General features: G+C 39.0%; 1 protein-coding gene across 6 annotated transcripts in view; it reads right to left on the minus strand.

Moving 5' to 3' along the window:
* STAMBPL1 (STAM binding protein like 1) overlaps positions 1 to 21,444 on the minus strand; it is a 45,336-nt gene that overhangs the window by 23,414 nt on the left and 478 nt on the right. For 3 of the 6 annotated variants that reach the window (XM_060116047.1, XM_060116200.1, XM_060115787.1), the window contains exon 2: positions 31 to 113. In XM_060116047.1, coding sequence (XP_059972030.1) covers positions 31 to 60 — 30 coding nt within the window. In that variant the 5' untranslated portion in view covers positions 61 to 113. Of the gene's footprint in view, positions 1 to 30; positions 114 to 20,284; positions 20,346 to 21,222; positions 21,321 to 21,444 lie in introns of those variants that run through there. The other 3 variants (XM_060116124.1, XM_060115879.1, XM_060115976.1) reach the window with 3 other exon arrangements.

Genomic DNA, 21,444 nt, shown 5'->3' on the forward strand with positions numbered 1-21,444 from the left:
ACATGTAAAATATCGGTTGGTGCCACCTACCAGGGAATTCACCGTTAACGGCTGATCCATGTTGTCCTGTCTACAAAATGATGGTGTTTATTGTTTCTTCTCAATCACTTCATCTGTTTCAAAGACAAAAAGAAGAGCTATGGTTATTTCTTGAGAACTCAAGTCTCAAATCCCAAATGCCAGGCTTATTTCTGCCTCAGAAAAATTATGAACAAATTGAAATAACTTATATAATCTGAAACTATTGGAAATCTCTTCCTGAAAATACAAAACTGCAGGTGGTTATAAGGTTTCTTGAAGTAGACTTTTAAAACAGGAAGTGTGAAGAGAATTAGTTATTGCCTAGTACCCAGTATGAATCTGCTGGGTGTTATCTTACTTAGAACACTATGCAAGGTTATAAAGTGGATTTACTTGCTTCAAAAGGAGAAAGAAGGTCATTGTGATTGAGAGCATGGACTCAGACCTGGAGCCCATCTGGGCTTAAACTAAGTCTTACTGGCTGTGGTAGGTAGAATTCTAAGATGGTGCTATGATTCCCACCCCTTGGGATCCACAGGTTTATGTAATCCCCTCCCCTTGAGTGTGGCCAAGACCTGTAACTGGCTTCTCATCTCAGCAGAACATAGCAAAGGTGATGGGAGATTACTCCCATGTTTATTATATTCTGTCATATGGCAAAGATGAAGAGATTCTGCAGATATATTAAGGCCCCTAATCATTTGAGGTTCAATTAATCAGAAGGGAGATTATCCTGAGTGGGAGACCTGTCCTGCTGACCTGGAAGACTCAGCCATCCTGAGTTCCACAGCAGTAGGGACATGAATTCTGCCAAGAAGGACGTGCTCTTGGAAGAGGACTCCAAGCCTCAGATCAGATCCTTAGCCTGGTCGACGCCTCCATTGCTGCCTTGTGAGACCCCGAGCAGCGGACCTAGTTATGCTGTGCCTGGACTCCTGACCCACAAAACTGTGAGATAATAAATGTATGTTGTCTTAACACATGAAGCTTGGGGTGATTTGCAGTGCAGCAATAGAAAATGAATACTCTAGGTGGGTGACTGCAGGTAAATATCTAGCCTTTCTGTGCACCTGAATAAAGGGGGAAAATAATAGTAACTATGTCATGTCGTTGTGGTAAGGATTAAATGATTTAGCACACAAAGTGCTTAGAACAGTTCCCAGCACATAGTCAATATCATATCAATGTCTGCTATTTCTAGAATCTTCATTTTGCAGTTGAGGAAACTGAGGCTCAGGGATGTTAAGTGAATGTACCCAAGTTCAAATAATCACTCAATAAATGTTAGTCTCCTTCCTTTGTATGCTAGTTTAGGTCGAGCTCTGCATGATCACTTCCCACTTCTAAATTTATGTCGGCTTTTATCTTCCACTAATCACTTATGCGACGCTGAACACGTATTTTCTCCTCAGTTCCTCATTCATGAAATGAGGGGGTTAAGCTACACTCTTTCAAGTTACAACATTCTGAATTCTCGAAAACTTCAGAAGTAGATTATTCAATTTTCTGTGCTATTTTCTGACCTGAATCCATGGCTGGAAAATCCTTCACTTAGTGTATTCTGATCTTTCCCCTTCATCCTCTCCAGTGATCCCTGGAATACACATCAAGCTGTAGGCCTGCAGGTTGCAGAAATGCCCAAGAAAGAAAGGACCTACAGAGAGTCCCAGTCACAGTGTAGTTTTAAAATCCAAACTAATCCTGGGACCACTGAATGTAGGCAATCCCTTTGGGGGAATTACCACTGCTTGGTGAGAATACAACAGAAAAAAAAAGACGGTAAAAGAGTTAAGGAGACAGAACAAGGAGGCTTATGGAGAATCTGAGGCTGGGTGGGGAGAGAAGAGGCCAAGGAAATACTAGTTACTCATTGATTAGGGTCTCCTAAATGCCAAGAATGAATTCTTTTAGGGGTTACTCAGATCCTTAAACAGAGCACAAATAATTTAAAAAGTTGGAAACATAGGAACAGCAGTTCTAAAATCAAATAACCCTGAGACTTGTTTAAAATGCAAACTCCTGGAACTCAAAAGGATTCTGGATCCCCTAGTTTTAAGCCCACCAACAGCATTGTTAGGATGTGGTGCAGGTGATTTTGATACATGAGACTTCCAAGCAACGCTTTGAAAGACACTGCATCTGAGAATGTATCAAGCAGGATTCTTAGTTGCAAGCAAAGGCACCGACTCTTGAATCCACAGAATGATAAGGGAAAGGTCACAAATCTCCAAGAAGGCCAGAGAAATTGGGCCTGGAGGCTACATACCCAGCAACATGACCCCAAATCACACAGCAGCACTGGTCTGCTGCCTGTCACTGATGGGCGGGGGAGCCAGCGGCTTCCATCACCAACACCAGCTGCTGTCTGGGAAACCACCTGTGGAGGTGCCACATTTTTTTTCATGTCACTAGCTTCTACTTCAGAATATGATATGGAGGTGCCTGACTGGCAGAACCTAGGTCACATGCCTGCAGCCAGGCTGCAAAGGTGGTTAAAAATGCAAATATCTAGCACTTCACACTTCCATAGGAGGCAAAGTGGGATGTGCCAGGTGAGAAAAGGTAGATTCAGGGCTGGGTGGCCAAAAACAATGGTAAGTGAGCAGAAAAATCAAACTTTTCCGCAGTAAGCTTCTAGATGTATAAAATGCTTAATTCAATATATCTTGAACACCAGAATTTATTAAATTCCTATAGATGAAAACCAATAGTTAAATCTCTCTTTAACTCTATTAACTCCCACACACAAATTTATTTATAATTCAGAAACAGAAACCAACTCCCCTCAAATCTAATAAGAAAGAAGTTTATACATTGGTCAGTCAACTGCTTCTTTTTGGACCATTAACTACTCAGTGGCAGTGGTCCTGCCTTAATTCCTTTATTTTTCAATCTGCAGTCCTAGCACTTATCCCCTGCAATATAAACAATTACCAATGTCAGCATAAACAGGTTATGTTCTCAAGACCAGTAGACGTCAAAGTGATACAGATTCCCTAAGGGGTCTGCAAGGTCAATATTATTTTCGTAATATTACTAAAACATTATTTGCTTTTTTTACCATCCATCTGTATAGTGGAGAGTTCCATAGGGTACAAGTTAATGGCTATGCTCACTTGTACCTTCTTGTAAATGTCTGCTACAATTTTTAATATGGTAAATATAAATAGATATAACCCACAGAAACAAAGCTTTTTAGTGCCCTTAGTAATTTTTAAGAGTGTAAAGTAGTCTCATGACCAAAAAATTTGAAAACCTGCTGCTCTAGATCAACTACGCAAACAAAACAAAACCTCACCATGCTACTTCAATCTAACCAGAGATATAGTGGGCCATGAGAATCTAAAAGATGAAAAAATAATGGTCAAGTATCACCTTCCATTTGTACTACTAAGGTCTCACTAAAATAATTAGAAAACTGAGGGCACAATAAGAGATATCTTACCTCACAGAACCCAAGACCCACAAGAGAAAATGTGGCAGATTGCTATATAATCTGCAATACCCATTCTCTTTTTCTAATATAAAAATATAATTTGTTAGTTGATACATAGCCTGGATGTCTCTATGTCTCAACTTCCCCCAAGGAAATGTGGAAGCAGCTCTATGATTCTGCCCTTTAAAACCAGCAGCAAGTAATGCCAAGAACAAAAGTGGACAATACCTAACCTGTTAACACAGTGTTTCTTTTGTGACCTTTTTAGCCTTAATTATTAATTCCCTTAATTTTCCTTCTCTTTCTTTTTTTTTTCTTAAATAGTTTTTTTTTTGCGGGGGCGGTGGGGCTAAGCTCTGAATCCTGACTTACTTGCATACACAGAGCCAGATTTTCCAGAATACAAAGACTAACCAGGCAGGAAAGAGTCTCCTGAGAGACTGGGCACACAGGACAGCCAGTGAGACCATGGCCCAAATGTGTCGTTTTCTCACTGGTACTCCTTTCAGGCTGAGTGCTGTAGGGAACTGGATAAGCAGGGGCGGCAGATGAGAGAGGCCAGAACACCTCATGCCACATGCTGTAGTCTCATTTCTAATTGGCCAAAAGCAGCCTTTCTTCTCCCCACTGGGTTAGAGTTCAGGTTTTCCTGGAAGAACATGGTGCAATTTACTTAGTTGGAGATCAAGGAAATGATCATAACCTCGACTGTGGGCTGCAGTGACCTAATCTGATTTAGATAAAAGGAGGTTAAAGGGTCACTCCCAAGCCTTAAGTGACAGAGGCAGAAAGGAGCATCTCCTGGGTCACAGGAGGCTTATAGATTGGGACCTGTTTCAGGAAAAAAAAAATGACCTAAGCCCATCCTTGCTGTTCATTTGGAAGGATTCAGACGTGAAAACCAAAGACTATTTGTTTATACTCAAGAGATTATTTTTATATAATATTTGTAAATCAGAAATTATCATCTGCTGTGACCCAGATGATAACATTATTTGTACTAAAATATTGATAAATATGAAACTTGATCCGAATATTAGAAATAGCTTTTATTGTCTTTTTTATATACTTGTAAGTACTACATGTGAGTACCGGCTAGGTGTCAGCTATTTGTCTCTTATCCCTAGAAGGATATCCCAAGTTAAACATACCTCAGCAGCGTAGTTAAGATTAGATCAATTAGCAAGAATGCAGTTGCTACAGGAAAGATTATTAAATAAATCACCATGCCCAATATATGTTTTAAATTACTCTGAGGTAAGTCTAGGCTACCCTGAGGGCAATCAAGTCGCACTTTGGGCCATAAAAGAATTCTTTCTCATAGTGCAGTACAGTTTTTATTCTGACACCAGGATGAGATGGTTGGGCACCCTTAACCCAGCAGCTCAGGGTTTGGGGCTGTATATCTGTAGGAGAAACCAGCTTTTACCACTTGTGAGGTGGGAGTGCTATGGTGTCTTATTTAACCCTTCTGTGTACTTTATCTTCATCTATTAAATGGGGGGAAATAACACCCTTCCAGAAGAACTCAGTGGAAGCTTACATGAGTTTTAAAAAAAAACCCACAAAAAAGAGAATTTCTTGGCTGTCCAGTGGTTAGGACTCCACGCTTCCACTGCAGGGGGCGTCCACTTCCATCCCCAGTTGGGGAACTAAGATCCCGCATGCCACGCAGCATGGCCAAATTAAATAAAGATCATTAAAACACACACACACACACATTCTATTACAGTTCCTGGCATGCAGTAGAAAACTCAAAGGAAATCAGTCCCTTTTCACATCAAATGGTTAGAAAAGTAAGATGACGTAGGCTTCTATTACACATAGCAGAGATGACTAATGTTTAACTACTTGCTTCATTGCAATTAGTCTTTGACAGTCGCTGTCAGTTGTCTATCCAACAGCCACCCACTCCCCCCACCCCCGCTTCTTCCTGCCAGCAGGGCCCAGCCTCACTAGAGATATTCACTTTTCCAGACTCCCTGGCACTCAGGACTTGACTAGTTGGCAAGTGACCAAATCTTGGACAATGGGACCAGAAGGGAGAAATCTATTGGGAGGACTCTGAGATACTTTCATCTCTAACACAAAGAGATAGTCTGGAGAATATGTGCCTTTTCATCAGCTGGACATGTGTCTTCATGTAAGACTTGAAATGCAGCAGCCATCTTGCAACTCAGACGGGTCAAGCCTAAGACCCAGCTGGATGGCAGAGGCGGGGGGGCGTGGGGGGTAGAGGGAGCCTGGCTCCTTGCAGACACTGTTGAGCTGCTGAGCTTATCTTGAAACCATTCTCCTCTGAACTGTTATTGTGTAAGACATAAGTACCATTGTTTAAGGCACTCTTAGGATTCTGTAATCTGCTGCCTAATTGATTCAGGATTCCTCTGGCAACATAAGGAAATGTTTACCTATGTGAATCCAATGGTGAAAGTGGTAATTCTGAATACTAATACTAATACTAATATTAAGAAGAAGAAGAAGAAGAAGAAGAAGAAGGGGAAGAATTTTGTGAGATTTAACAATTTTCGAAGGAAATACTTCTATGATAATATTACATTCTTCTTTGATTAAAATATAAATATTATTTAACTCTTTCTTCATGCTTCACAGTTTTATTTCAATGTACCTGCCAACAGCAATGCTTCCCTCCATTTCTAATTTGCTTTCATCTAGAAAATCACTTAAAAAACAACTTCTCTACTAAACTTCTCTGACTTCAGTCTTTCTCTCCTTTTAGTCTATCTTGATTACAGATAAAATAATTTAAATTTATTTGTAAAATTAAAGTTTAACTGGACATGGGTCTGAAAGGATCTCCTGTGAATAAACTATATGCTGATTACAGTGCCTGCTACATGATTTCTAATTTGGCTGCTCAAAAATCATTTTTCTTACCTTTTTTTCCCTCTACTGTCTTCTACATAAGAGCAAGTTGGGTTCTGGGCAGGTGAGATAGGACTATGTATATCACCTTTAATTCAGCAAAAGAGCTATCGTAATAATAATTATATTATTATGATAATATAATATCATAATTATATTATAGTAATTGGTTACTAATTATATACTAACCAAAAGCTTTCCTTCCCTGGTTATCTGAAGTAATGCATTGACCTTCATTCTCAGCCCCCACAAATGCCTTATCAAATAGGAAGCAGTTGAGTCTAGAGATTAGACATGTAGCCTCCAGGGTCAGACCACATGGGTTCAAAGTCTGACTCCAAGCAATAACTGCAGAATCACAGCTACCCAGACTGCAAAGTGGGGTTGATAATAGCAACTAAGGAAAGACCTGTTGAGAAGGTGAAGTGAGAAAATGCTTGTGAAACCAACAGCAAGATGCTTGGCATCAGGAAGCACTCAGCAAATGATAATGACCATTATCTCCATTTTACAGGGGAGGAAACTTGAGCCTAGACTAGGCAAGCAACTTAAGTAAGTGGTGGAGCAAGGACTCAAAATTAGGTGTGTAAGATCCCAGAGTTCATACTCGTAGTCACACAGCGATACTGGCAATTAATATTTAATAGCTGATGGTGAAATCAGGGGAAGGTCAAATTCTTGGGCTTTGGACAAGAGTGATAGGACTTATTGCAGAAATGAGACTTCAGTTCAGCATTAAATCTGTTTCATAGTCTTCTTCCTGCCAAAGAAATAAAAGGGCATCCATTCCCTCCACTTGTTTCTTAGGCAGAGTGATTCGATGTCTGTGGACTGACCACCTGGAATATGTAGTTAAGAAATTCAAATGCATAATTATTCGACCAAGACACAGTTTAATTCAAAATATGTGCTGGTTTTTAATGTAAATTCTAAATTGTGGTACTCAAATTACTTGGCCATAAAAAAGACTGAAATAATTGCCTCTGTAGCAACATGGATGGACCTAGAGATTATCATACTGAGTGAAGTAAGCCAGACAAAGACAAATAATATATATCATTTATGTGGAATCTAAAAAATAATACAAATGAACTTATTTATAAAACAGAAACAGGGCTTCCCTGGTGGCGCAGTGGTTGAGAGTCCGCCTGCCAATGCAGGGGACACGGGTTCATGCCCCGGTCCGGGAAGATCCCACATACCACGGAGCGGCTGGGCCCGTGAGCCATGGCCGCTGAGCCTGTGCTCTGCAACGGGAGAGGCCACAGTGGTGAGAGGCCTGCGTACCGCAAAACAAACAAACAAACAGAAACAGACTCACAGACATAGAAAACAAAGTTATGGTTACTGAAGGGGGAAGTGGGGGAGAGGGATAAATTAGGAGTATGAGTTTAACAGATATACGCTACTATATATAAAATAGCTAAACAACATGTATTTACTGTATAGCACAGGGAACTATAGTCAATGTCTTGTAATAACCTATAATGGAAAAGAATTGGAAAAATTTATATATATATGTATAACTGAATCAGTTTTCTGTACACCTGAAACTAACACAATATTGTAAATCAACTATATTTCAATAAAAAAATAAAATTCTGGTATTCAAAAGGCATTTCATATGCTCATAAATATACTAATTTATGATTCTGTTGTACTTTTTAAATGAGGTGATTCAATTAATATCTTCGGGGCTTCCCTGGTGGCGCAGTGGTTGAGAGTCCGCCTGCCGATGCAGGGGACGCGGGTTCGTGCCCCGGTCCGGGAAGATCCCACATGCCGCGGAGCGACTGGGCCCGTGAGCCATGGCCGCTGAGCCTGTGCGTCGGGAGCCCGTGCTCTGCAGCGGGAGGGGCCACAGCGGTGAGAGTCCCGCGTACCGCAAAAAAAAAAAAAAAAAAAAAAAAAAAAAAAAAATTAATATCTTCATAAAACAATTAAAAATTCATAAAACATTTGGAAAATGAATTTGAAGTGTTGGGGAGAAATTCAGTTAATTTGCCAAGATAGATTCATATGAGCTTAATTGTGTTATCTTGCTGTTGAAATACTAAAATTTCCTGGAAATTATGCATTCTCAATATAAGCCACTAAACTCTAATATCCACTTGAACATACTTCCCTTTTTATTGCAATTTGCCTTAAGAAAATACTATCCAAGAGAACACTCTTGCACTGTTTGTGGGAATGTAAATTGATACAGCCACTATGGAGAACAGTATGGAGGTTCCTTAAAAAACTAAAAATAGAACTACCATATGACCCAGCGATCCCACTACTGGGCATATACCCTGAGAAAACCATAATTCAAAAAGAGTCATGTATCACAATGTTCATTGCAGCACTATTTACAATAGCCAGGACATGGAAGCAACCTAAGTGTCCATCGACAGATGAATAGATATAGAAGATGTGGTACATATATACAATGGAATATTACTCAGCCATAAAGAGAAATGAAATTGAGTTATTTGTAGTGAGGTGGATGGACCTACAGTCTGTCATACAGAGTGAAGTAAGTCAGAAAGAGAAAAACAAATACCGTATGCTAACACATATATATGGCATCTAAAAAAAAAAGAGGTTCTGAAGAACCTAGGGGCAGGACAGGAATAAAGATGCAGACGTAGAGAATGGACTTTAGAACATGGGGAGGGGGAAGGGTAAGATGGGACGAAGTGAGAGAGTGGCATGGACATATATACACTACCAAATGTAAAATAGCTAGTGGGAAGCAGCCACATAGAACAGGGAGATCAGCTTGCTCGGTGCTTTGTGACTACCTAGAGGGGTGGGATAGGGAGGGTGGGAGGGAGACTCAAGAGGGAGGGGGTGTAGGGATATATGTATATGTATAGCTGATTCACTTTGTTATAAAGCAGAAACTAACACACCATTGTAAAGCAATTATACTCCAATAAAGATGTTAAAAAAGAAAAGAAAACACTATACACAGGTTATCTAATTCAATGAAGCATAATGAGTCAGAAATACATTTTTTAAATAACATCATCTTCTTGCCTGCCAGATGCCTGAAGCCCAGAGATGAGGTCAGTCCTTGGGCATTATTAATCAATTTTATTTAATTTTCATAAATTTCCTAAGGGCAGCACTACTTTCAAAAGCAAAAGCTGTCCCAGAATACCTCTCATACACTGCTTCTTCAGTGTTCCTCAACCAAAGGAAATATTCTAACTGTTCAACATATTTCAATAGACAGCTGCAGTCACATTTTTGGTTTTGAACTAGACAATCTCTTCAACGAGGTGGACAAAATCAAAACAGGCTGTGTCCCTTCATAACTTTCCCTGGCAGGTTACTTTTAAATGTTTAAAGAGCCCCCTCCCTACACTGCCAAAGTCGTTAGCAAGTGGCCATCCACTGTTTCTCTTTGTTCACCCCACTCACTTCCTTCTTACTTTCCTTCACTGCAGCTTATACCCCTCTACTCTGATGTAAAGTTTCCTCTGAGTGTGGTTCCTGGGCCACCTGCACCATAATTACTCAGTGGAGGAGGAGGGTGGTTGTTAATAAGAAACAGATTTCTATGCCCCATCAAGTCATAATTTCTGCAAAGGGTGCCCCACAGAGCTCTATTTTTATCAAGCAGCCTAGGAGATCTTTATGCACATTGAAACTTGAGACTCACTGCATCAGATAAAACTGCTCTAAGACAGTTACAAATAACCCCCTAAATACCTGCCTTGATCAGCTGAACAGTACCCACTTTAGAACAAACCCCTGCTTTGCTCTAAATGAAGTAGAGGCATTTCCTTTTTCCTCCCACTTCCTTCACCTTGCATCTTACCTATTAATTTTCTGTCTTTTAACATACTTTTATTCCATGGGACACATTTCTTTCAAGGCTTCATTTAAGGCTTAATCTGAGCACTGTGTCTTCACTACATCCACTTTCACCAGGGTATCCGACTGTGATTTCTCACTCACTAGTTGCAAGGCTAATAACTACTGTATATCTTTCCCACAAGTATCAGCTCCAAGTAAATTCATTCATTCATTCATTTATTCAACATTATTTATGAAGCTCCTACTTCCTGCTAGGAACTAGTGAGCAAAGACACAGAGGATATTGATCTTATGAAATTTCCATTCTGCTAGAGGCAGGAGGTTGAGTACAGAGGTACTAAGATACTAAACAACTAACTGCACAAATATATCATTAAAACTGTGGTAAGTCCTACAAATACGAAATACAACAGAGGTGGTTATGCATTTTTTGGCAAAAATATCTCAGAAGTGGTGGTGTGTCCTTCTCAGTACATCAGGAGACACTGATTTGCCCTGGTATCAGCGATGTTTACCTTGATCACCTAAGTTACATCTGCCATGTTTCTCCCCTGTAAAGATACTATTTTTCCTTTTGTAATTACAAACTGTCTTATAGGGAATTATTTTGCCAATATGCAAGTATACTTTTGCCCATTCATTTTAGCATCCAAAGATTATTCTTTGCTGAAGTGATTATTACTGTGGTGTTTGAAAATGGTGAATTTTCTATTTCTTTCCTTCTTTCTATATTTATTAGTTTAGTTGGAGTTTTTGTTGAAAGTTGTTTAATTTTTTGTACAAAATTTTAAAATTTTAGGCTGTCAAATGGATCTATTTTTTTTCTTTTATCATATCTGGCTTTTCATCATTCTTTAAAAGGTCTTCAAACTGACTGATGATAAAAAAATTTTTTAAAATATGTCTACCAGGCTTCCCTGGTGGCACAGTGGTTGAGAGTCCGCCTGCCGATGCAGGGGACACGGGCTCGTGCCCCAGTCCGGGAAGATCCCACATGCCGCGGAGCGGCTGGGCCCGTGAGCCATGGCCACTGAGCCTGCGCGTCTGGAGCCTGTGCTCCGCAAAGGCAGAGGCCACAACAATGAGAGCTTGCGTACCGCAAAAAAAAAAAAAAAAAAAAAAAAAGTCTACCAATCTTATCTCCTAGTAATTTTATGGTTAGTTATTTTTGAATAAATACCGTTGATCTGTGTGGAATTTATTTTTATGTAAGGAGTATGACAAGGATACAGATTCTTTTTATCATTAGGCAAAATGACCCTGAATCTCTTCAATTTTGCTTAGCTTCTTATTTATTTTATTTTCAACTCTGCTCAATAAGGTGATCTGCCCAAACTAGGAACTAAGTACATATTTATTAAATTGAAGTAGTCTCTGTTAATTATACCTCAATGAAGCTGAAAAATAAAAGTCTGGGAGTGATGGATAAACTTACATAGAGAAGAGATATCGGCAATTGAGAGAGGAGGCAAGTATGCAACTGTGTTTGAGATACCCCAGGACTGGACTGAGAGTGGTAAAAAGAATGTAGAAGGATAAATAGCTATTGGGAGAGATTCTGAGGGGAAAAAAAACATAGAACCTGGAAGTTAAGTGGACAGACAGGGATATAGGAGAGTAAGTAGGCAAAGATACTGTAAATGTTGGCATCTAAGGGAAGTGGAGGTGGTGATGCTTCTGACTTCAACAGAGAAAACTTCTCCTGTATCTCAGTGAATGGCATCAACACCCAATTACACACAACCTGGCAAAACTTGGAAACATTCACCATGCATCTCCTCCCTCCCTCAACTCCACATCCATTCTACCACTTATAGTTGCTGAGTCACCCTCCAAGATATCTCTCAAATCTGCATTTTCTCACCATCTTTCCTTACAGTACCCAATCTGTGTCACCCTTTACTCTGTCTGCATTGTTAGAACAGTCTTCTAATTGGTCTATTTGTTTCCATGATGCTCCCCTTTGTTTAATTCTATATACAACAGGTATGCTATTCAGATATTGTCATTTCTTCACTTAAAAACTTTTAATAGCTTTCCATCACTGTCAATATCATGCATCTTTAATAGGTCCCACAAAGCTGGGTCTGATCCAGCTGCCAACCCACCAGCCTTCTATTCACCCTCATTTCACACTTCTACTTCCTCTGTATCTTTCCAGTGTTAGTTTAAGCACCTCTTCCTCAGGCAGATATTTTTGACCACTTCCAAACTAAGTCACACTCTTGGTCATATACTCATGAAGAAATACCATACAAACCCAAACTGAGGGATTTTCTACAAAAAAAAAATTGGCCAGTGTGCTTAAAAAGTGTCAAGATGATGAAAAACTGAAAGACTGAAGGAATGTTTCAGATCAAAAGGGACTCAGGAGACATGACAAAAAATGCCATGTGTGATCCTGTATGGGATCCTGGACCAGAAGAAGGACACTGGTGAAATGTGAATAAGATCTGTTGATTAGACAATATAGTATTGTAACAATGTTAGTATCCTGATTTTGATAACTACTGTGATTATATTAGCTGTTAATATTTGGAGAAATGGGTAAAAAGGGTATACAGAAATTCTGTGTACTATGTTTGCAATTTTCTGGAATTCTGAAATTATTTTAAAATTAAATATTTTTAAAATGTTCAATTAGTACCTTAACAATCCCTTCAACAAGTAAAATGACAACAAAAGGAAAAAAGTTTGTATCATATGCAACATATATAATATTGATTATGACTAAACTATAGAGCATATTTGCAGAACAGTAAGAAAGAGATACAAAGTTGAATAAAAATCGTCAAATGGAATGAACACGTCATGAGAGAAATATAAATGGCTAAGCAGCCCATGAAAAATATTAATTTCACTACTAATTAAGAAACTATGGATTTGAAATGGTATTTCCATTTATTTGATTGATAAAATTTACATGATTGGTCATACTTAATATTGATGAAGACTGGAAGAGAAATTGGCAATTAAAAAAAATAATACGCATTCCTGTTGACCAAGCAATTCTAAGTTTCCCCCATAGACTGTCCTGCCCAAATAATACACTAATACACACACACACACACACACACACACACACTCACACACACACTCTCACACACATACTTGCTCCCACTGTAGCATGGCTTAAAAATATTACAATTTTGGAAATTAAAATACATAGCCATCAAAAGGAGGTTATTTGAAATAAAGAATCTCTACAGGAAATGAAGCCATTAGAAAAGACTTACATCTATATGTGCTGAACCAGGAAGTTGTCCGCATTACAGCATTAAGTGAAAAAAAAGCAAGTTGTAAAATAGCATATAACATATGACTCCCACCTTGTAGTACTGATACATATGTATTTAATGTATGTTGACATTTGCAAGAAAGTTATCTGAACAACATGCACTGGATTTTTCTGAGCTGTTCTCTCAAGGATGAAATCATGAAGGATTTCATATTTAACTTATTCATTTCAGTACAATGTGTTACAAGTATGTATCACTTCATTATCAGACAAATTATACTTTTTTTAAAGCCTATAAATTCTTAGTAGGTAGCTCCAGATTTGAAGCCTAGCCCTGCCAGTTTCTAGATGTGTGGATTTTGATCAATGACTCCCTGAGTCTGTTTCCCTTGTCTAACGTGAGACCCTTGCCTCACAATGTTATGAAGGTAGTGGTAGTTGAAACAGTTATTCAAGGGCTTTCTAAACCCAGAGAGGTTATCTGGCCTGATGACTGGGCAGCCTTGGTGTTACACACCATAACATGCAGCTGCTGGAGAGAGCACTTTATTGGCTGTAGACCTTCAGGAAAACAGTGCGGGAGAACCCTGCTGCATGAACCCTCAGTCAGTCCTGCCAAATTCAAGGCCCCAAGCGCTCACCCTGCTCCCTTCTCTTAATCCTCTCTTCTGGACCACATACCATGTGTCCCTAGCACAAGAGTAAGGCTTGTTTGCATCAGGTTAGCCCCCTGCTCAAAAAAGCAACTGATAACCTAGTGTCTACCAGAAGAGGTCTAAACACCCTTGCTGGCCCTCAGTGATGTGCATTATTAGACTTTGCTTTCCACTGCTTCCCAATATATGTCTTCCCTTACTTTTCTTTTTTATCAAACCCTCTCTGCCCTATCCCAACATCTGCCATTCAGAAGGAGGTGCAACATTCTTTCCTGCCAACTCTGTGGTTTTCTGATTTCTTCCACCTGAAAACAGGTATTAATAAGAAAATTAAACACAGTGTTGGGTGCCATTATAAAAACTCCAAGGCAGCCTTGATGGATATGTTATTCCATAAAAATGTATATGAAAATCAGAGGAATAAATGCATAAAGCTTAAAAACAGAAGCACAAATTTGCATAGAAAATTAGATTTAGCTCATAAAAAGGTTTTTCTCTAAGTATGGTTTATTGACCACCTGCATCAGAATCCTCTGAAAAGGTTGTTAAAAGAAGGCTCCCAGGCCCCGCCCAAACTTACTGAATAATAACCTACGGGGGTGGCACGGAAGTCATTCTGGTTTTTTAAGACTAGTTTGAGATGCACTGCCCTAGTTACCTTTCTAAGTCAATAATATTACACTTGACAAAAGACAAAGAACCTTGATGCCATAAGAATGTGATGGTCATTTACATTTCTTTCAAAAGCCACATTTGAGGGCCTCCCTGGTGGCGCAGTGGTTGAGAGTCCGCCTGCCGATGCAGGGGATACGGGTTCGTGCCCCGATCTGGGAGGATCCCATATGCCGCGGAGCGGCTGGGCCCGTGAGCCATGGCCGCTGGGCCTGCGCGTCCGGAGCCTGTGCTCCGCAACGGGAGAGGCCACAACAGTGAGAGGCCCGCATACCGCAAAAAGGAAAAAAAAAAAAAAAAAAAAAGCCACATTTGAATTTCTTGAACTTTTCAATACTTGGACAAAAAAAAGTTCCACACCCACCAATGATTGCAAGTGATTTTCATCTTTTTTTCCTTAAAGTACTATATTGATTCAGTAAGCAGTTTCTCTGCCCCATTTTTACAAAAACAGGATCGTATGAAGGATTTATTCCAGGCTTCTCTTTTCTAATCTCATTCCATCTACCACTTCCAATTGTTCCTCTTGTTAAAGAAAATTTATCCTGTGAAACAGTTTATAAACCAACCTCTCAAGGACAAAACAGATTGGAAAAAGAACTGAAGTCAATCTATCAGAAGATTGAAGCATGAACCCACAGGCATAAAGACCTCTCCATATTTCTTCTCAGTGGTTGAAATGCATACTTCCGGTGTTAAAAGACAGGGCTCCAGCAACAAGTTAAATAAAATTATAGGGTCCTTAGATGAGCTGAATTTAAACTTGATCACCATTACTGACTGCAGTTTTCTTTATGCCTTTAATGAAAAGGTGCACAGTCGATTACTGTCCTAGCCACTCAAGTTTGAAGTAACACTCCCAAAAAAGACCCACAGTGGAGTTTCCCCCTGAGTACCTGCAAAGGCAAAACAGGCAGGCAGCGTTAACTGGGGACTGGAAGGGTTAGAAATGAGTCATCACTGGCCTCCTGTTTCCAATAAACCAGAGTCAAATCAAGTCAAGCAATCAAAATGAATAATCTGTGATGAGTCCCTGAACAGCTATCTCTTGTATGACCCTGGGCTGAATCTTTGGTTCATTTACTGTGAAAGCACTGAAACCTAAGTATAGCAAAAGTTTAAAAACAAAAGACCAAATTCACCAAAACTCAAACTTAATCAAGTTTAAACTCACAAAATTGTAAAATAGTTCCTTTAAAAGAAACTGGACTTTAGTTAAATAATTATGTAATTTGCACAAAAGGGTAAAATCAAACAATGCAGACTGAATTTTTAAAAATGAGATTTAAAAAATTTTCCTCAACTAAATAGTATCTGTGAACTTTACACAAGACCAAGAAAAGTTTTTGCCTCCTTAGAAAAAAACAATACTAGTTACAGATTTCTGAAATTTATTTATGAGAATGAAGAATTATAAGGACTAATGTAATGTTAAAATATTGAAATCAGTGATGACATACTCCTTGCTAAAGAAGTTCTGGAGGAATTCAGAATTCTTGATTCTTTGTTGCTACAGCAGTCTTCCCATCTATAATTAAAATCTGGCCTCTCTTTTTTTTTTTTTTTTAAATTGAGGTATAGTCGAAGTATAATATAATGTTAATGGCAGGTCCAATAATAAAAATGTCTGGCCTTTTATAATTAGACGTAATTATGTCAAGTCAAAGAACAGCTAAAATTTACTCTGCTTCTACTCTATAAAATATTCTGAATAAAAATGGTTATGAAATGTCATCATAACTTCACCATGGCTTCTGAATGGGAGATATATAAGACTCTGAGAGTGTGGACAAAGGTGGATAGCATAGAAGTTTTTCAGAATACTGATACCTTTCCAATAATATAATGTATACATACTCATTCGTAACATCTCTCTTCTCTTTACATCTAACGTAAATGTCTCCCTAATATAATGTGTTATATAGTATATATTATATTACATATAATATGTAGTATAATGTATATATTTTATAATATATACCTTATATATAATGTATACATTATATTATGTATACATGACATACACTGTATAAAATGCATCTAATATATATTATATAGTTAAATAATATTATATCACACAATATATACAAAACATATAATGTATATATTATACATTATATTAGGGAGACATATCCTGCTGCCTCCAGCGAAGGATCACTAGGTACATGGAAAGATATTACAAATGAATATAATATGTATTGCATATGTCAACTGTTAGGCAAAAACAAAAAATAACCTATTTTTAAAGCATATGTGAAAACACAAATTGGACCCCTTCTTAAAGTATTTAATGAAACACATTTACAAAATACCTAAACATCAAGGAAAAAGAGCAAAAGTTTTGTACAATAATCTGGGTACTAATTCTATATAGGAGATGACAAACTGCAGTGGAAATGACTGGAGCCCTAGATCTCATTAGGACAAGCCCCCACTTTTCTCACCCCAGTCAGTGTCCCCAGCACCTGGCATGTGATCAGGGATACACACAAGTTAGGAAAGCAAACACCGGAGTCGGATTGTCTGGGTTTGATGCCCAGCTCTATCACTCTATCCCAGCCTATGACCCTGAGTGATTTACCTAGCCTTTTTGTGCCTCAATTTTTTAATCTGCAAAATGGCACCTATTCCATAAGGTTGTTTTATGAATTAATAACAATAGTAACAACTAATACATGTAGCAGTTAACCTTGTGCCAGACACTTCTCAGTACTTTTCATTTATACTTATTTATTCATTTAATCCTTCCCCAAACGTTATGAGACAGAAACTAATATCCCAATTGAAATATGAAGAAACTGTAGCTCAGAGAAGTTAGTAACTTACCCAAGGACCCACAACTCATAAGTGGCAAAAAGAATTCATGTTCCCAACCACTCCATCATCCTTGAGATAACAAATGTAGAGGCTGAGTACGGTGCCTGGCATATAGCACATGTTTAATAACTAGTATTTATGAATAAGTATCTGTCAAACGTTTGCAAGATTCTGAGGTTACACCAGGGCTCGACAGGAGAGAATGCTGTGATCAACTGGTGAGGTGTTCAGTGGATGTGGAATACGTGTGTGATCACACTATGCCCCAGGTTTACGATTCCTCTTCCACATAAAACAAAGAATCCTGATGTCTGGCTGTCTGAAGTTTTCCCTTCTTCATCTCAGTGTCTCTGGGATCTTATGTCAGGCTGTCATTATCTGACATCAGAGTTCACCTCCACTCTCTCCTGTTAACCCGCTCACTCCCCATCCAACTGCCAAAGTGCTCTTCTTCAAAGATGCTTTCATACATACTCCTTTCAAGGAACCTACCTTGAATTGGCTACTTTATCTAAATCAAAATTCCACCCCCTTGCTCTCAAGGGCCTTAATAAGACATGGAAGGAACATGCCTTTAACTCTAGTTCAAGTGCTCAGGTGCCTACTTATCAAATGAATACCTGATAAGAATGGCCATGTTTCATTATTCAGAGAATAGCAGTAGTGTTTGTGTTACTTCACAACAGTAATAAGCAATTTTTAAATTTTATTTATTTATTTTGGACACAGCCCAACAGGAAAACATTTTTAAATGTTTAAGGATCTCGTTTGATTTTTATTCAGGATGAAACAAGCTTGATTGGAGGACAAAAAGGGAAGAATATCAGAGAAAAATCTGCATTATTATATGCACCATAATGTTAATATCCAAACAAATTTCAGCCAGCTTTCTAATCGTTCATCCTGAAATTAGATCATGAATCATAGGGTAAACCTCCAATGACTGGGGACGGAAAGTCAGAACTATTTAAAAAAAAAAAAAAAAAAAGGAAGGCATAACACTCTTCATATTCAAGATCATACAGCACACTCATTTCCAAGAGTATTTTGAAAGGCTAGCTAGAGCTAATCAAAACATACTAATTACTGGTGCTTATATCAAGGGGCTGCTTTTAATAAATACAAGTTACTAAGTAGCCAGTGGTCTGAATTAATGTCTGTAAGCCAACCACATCAATGGACAAACATAACATGGATTTAATTTAAAATTTAGAAAGAAAATCAAATATGAACTTTGAAGACTTAGCAATTTGCCAAAAATTTAACTGGCTTTTCTACTCAACATGAGGAGATGAAGGATTGTACTAGAAGTTCATCTAATTTGCTTAGAAATGCAACTAATTTCTGACAAAAGGCATATCCAGATGTAGCTACATCTAGATCATTCCTGAGTTGAACATTACGATGTCAACTCAGGATTTCTGAATGTACACTCAACACATCCAACTGGACAATTCACATGTTCAGATAGCTGAAATAAGCAAGTCAGTAAGTACCAATACAGTGTTTTTTTCTTTGTTTGGTTTTGTTTTGTTTTAGCGGGATCGTTATTGTTCCTTCAGTTGAGGAAGTTGGTCTTAGTTGACTATATCAGTTGGCTCCAATTTAATGAAACGTTTGATGATTCATATAAAGTTATGGCTAAAAATAATTAATACTAGAAGAGGTGATGTAGTAAGGTTGGGAAGATTCTAGAATTGGTATTCATTTAACAAATATTTAATGGGCAGCTGAGATCCATTAGCCCTCAGGGGTAGAGAACTGACTCTCATATTTTCAAGGATGACCATGAGTCATTTCTCATAGTTTCAATTGAAGCTACTCCTAAATCTTTCACAGGGGGGAGAAAAAAATGCTAGGATTAGACAGAATCACAAATCCAGTGGTTTATAAGTGTGTCTAATTGGTAAATGTATCCTCCCTGAAGGCACCTGGCATTTTCTGGGCAGCATCTACTATTTCTTCTACCCCTCCGATCCTGAGCAAGAATTACCAGGTTTTGCTTCTCTATAAAAGGCAACCTCGCTCTCTGGATTGTAGCTGTAAGTAGTCTTAGGAAGAGTCTTTGAAGGAGGAATGTGATGGAACTGTGTTAAGACCTTTGTGTCAAAAGTAAACAGAGGTAACTATTACTAACAATTCTTTTTTTTATCAGTCCTTCTCAGAAGCTAATCCCCAAAACAGTCTCCTCTCCAGGAAATAATCTCTCTGCTGAGGACACCCTTGGGACCACGATGCTCCCATTTCTCCCACCAAGCCTTTCAATGGGAATGAGTCCTATAAAACAGAGCAAAAGTATGCAAGAAACTGGCCCTGAAGACCACAATATGGGTAAAGGACTTGGATTCTCTGCCTGCTGATTTAAATGGTGCTTATGTTACAAAAGAGTGTAAGAAAACAAGTTTCTTCTTAAAATTCCCAAGAACCAGCTAATACATAAATTACAGGTGAAGTAGTATATTCAAGAGCAGATTCCCAAGAGGCAAGCAATTTGCTGTTTATATGCTTGAACAGAAAACAAGCAGCCTGTTCATTTTCCAGGGAGATTCTAATAACATTTCATGCCTTTGAATGAAGATGTAATGGAGCAAACGGTAAACAAGAGGTACCTACTTCCCAGTGCCTTCCCAAAGGCATTGACTCAGTATTAAAAAGAAACATAGATATTTACAGTGTAGCTATAAAATGTCTACAATAATAGAGTCACAGAGTACATTTTTTATACATATATATTTTAAAACAGAGTACCTTTTTGAAGTTCAATTTAGCATCCATCCCACAAACATAAGACTGCCAACTGAAACAAGGTCTGGAAAAGCATAGAAGATAGTGGCTTAAACTCTGTGTAAAACAACCATAGAAAACTACTCCCCAAAACTTGAAACAGAAAATCAAACATTCACGTGTAACTGAACTGCTGGAACAAATCTGCCATATTGACCTTGACAAGGCCTTGAATCATGAGATCATAAATGAGCATCCTGGTGATATCCATTATAAACTTAGAAATGCCTTAAAACCTAAGACTTCATTTTATTCTCAGCGATTAGCAGGATGTTTGGAAAGCACTGTGCTCTCTGGAGCTTACTTTTAAAGATTCAAAGATTCAAACACCGATTTCCAGAAGGCCACCCCCAAGCCACCCAGACACTTAAGATTTTCTTCAATCCTCTCGATCAGGTTCTGTTTCCTGAATTACTTATTGTTTATTTATTTATTTTTAAATTTCAGTAATTACAGCACCTTAGGCTCTTGGCTATCAGCGGTGTGGGTTGTTTCAGAGAGTTCTGGAAAATTATGTTTTAATGACATTCCACTTCTTTGTGCATTTCATTAAAGGCTCTCCGTTAAGGCTTATAAATTATTCCGGTGAGGGAAAATGCCTTATGAGTGGCTCATAAACGGCGTAACAGTGGCTCATAAACGGCGTCACAGTAAGCATCATCTAGAAAAGTATGACACACGGTCCTGCAAGGACGCCTGTTTTTCCAACCGCCGCCCCTTCCCTCCCCACACCACGCACCCACAAAGACAATGCGGGGGTCTCTCTGAACGCTGACACCGTCTCCGAGGCCGCGCCCCAAGCCTAAACCAGAAACACCCGCGTGGAGGTAGATCACTGCCGGCGTCCCACCCTGCCCCCAGGAGCCACGGCTTCCTGCTTTCCCCATCAAGGTGAAACTAACCCCTCGGAGCCCGCTGCGGGGCACACAGAGGCAACATAGGCGGAGGCAGCCGACCGCAGGACTGGCAGGAAGGAAGTGAGCGGCCGCAAAGCGCATTTTCCTCCAACGGAGCAAGCCCGGGACAGGACGTCGCCAGCGGAAGAGGGGCCGGCGCGCGCCAGGCCACCGGGCACACGCGCCCGGCGTGCACAATCGCCTGTGCCGGTGCGCGCTCTCTCAAAC

The sequence above is a fragment of the Mesoplodon densirostris genome, chromosome 1 (assembly GCF_025265405.1).
Source record: "Mesoplodon densirostris isolate mMesDen1 chromosome 1, mMesDen1 primary haplotype, whole genome shotgun sequence".
Classification (NCBI taxonomy): domain Eukaryota; kingdom Metazoa; phylum Chordata; class Mammalia; order Artiodactyla; family Ziphiidae; genus Mesoplodon; species Mesoplodon densirostris.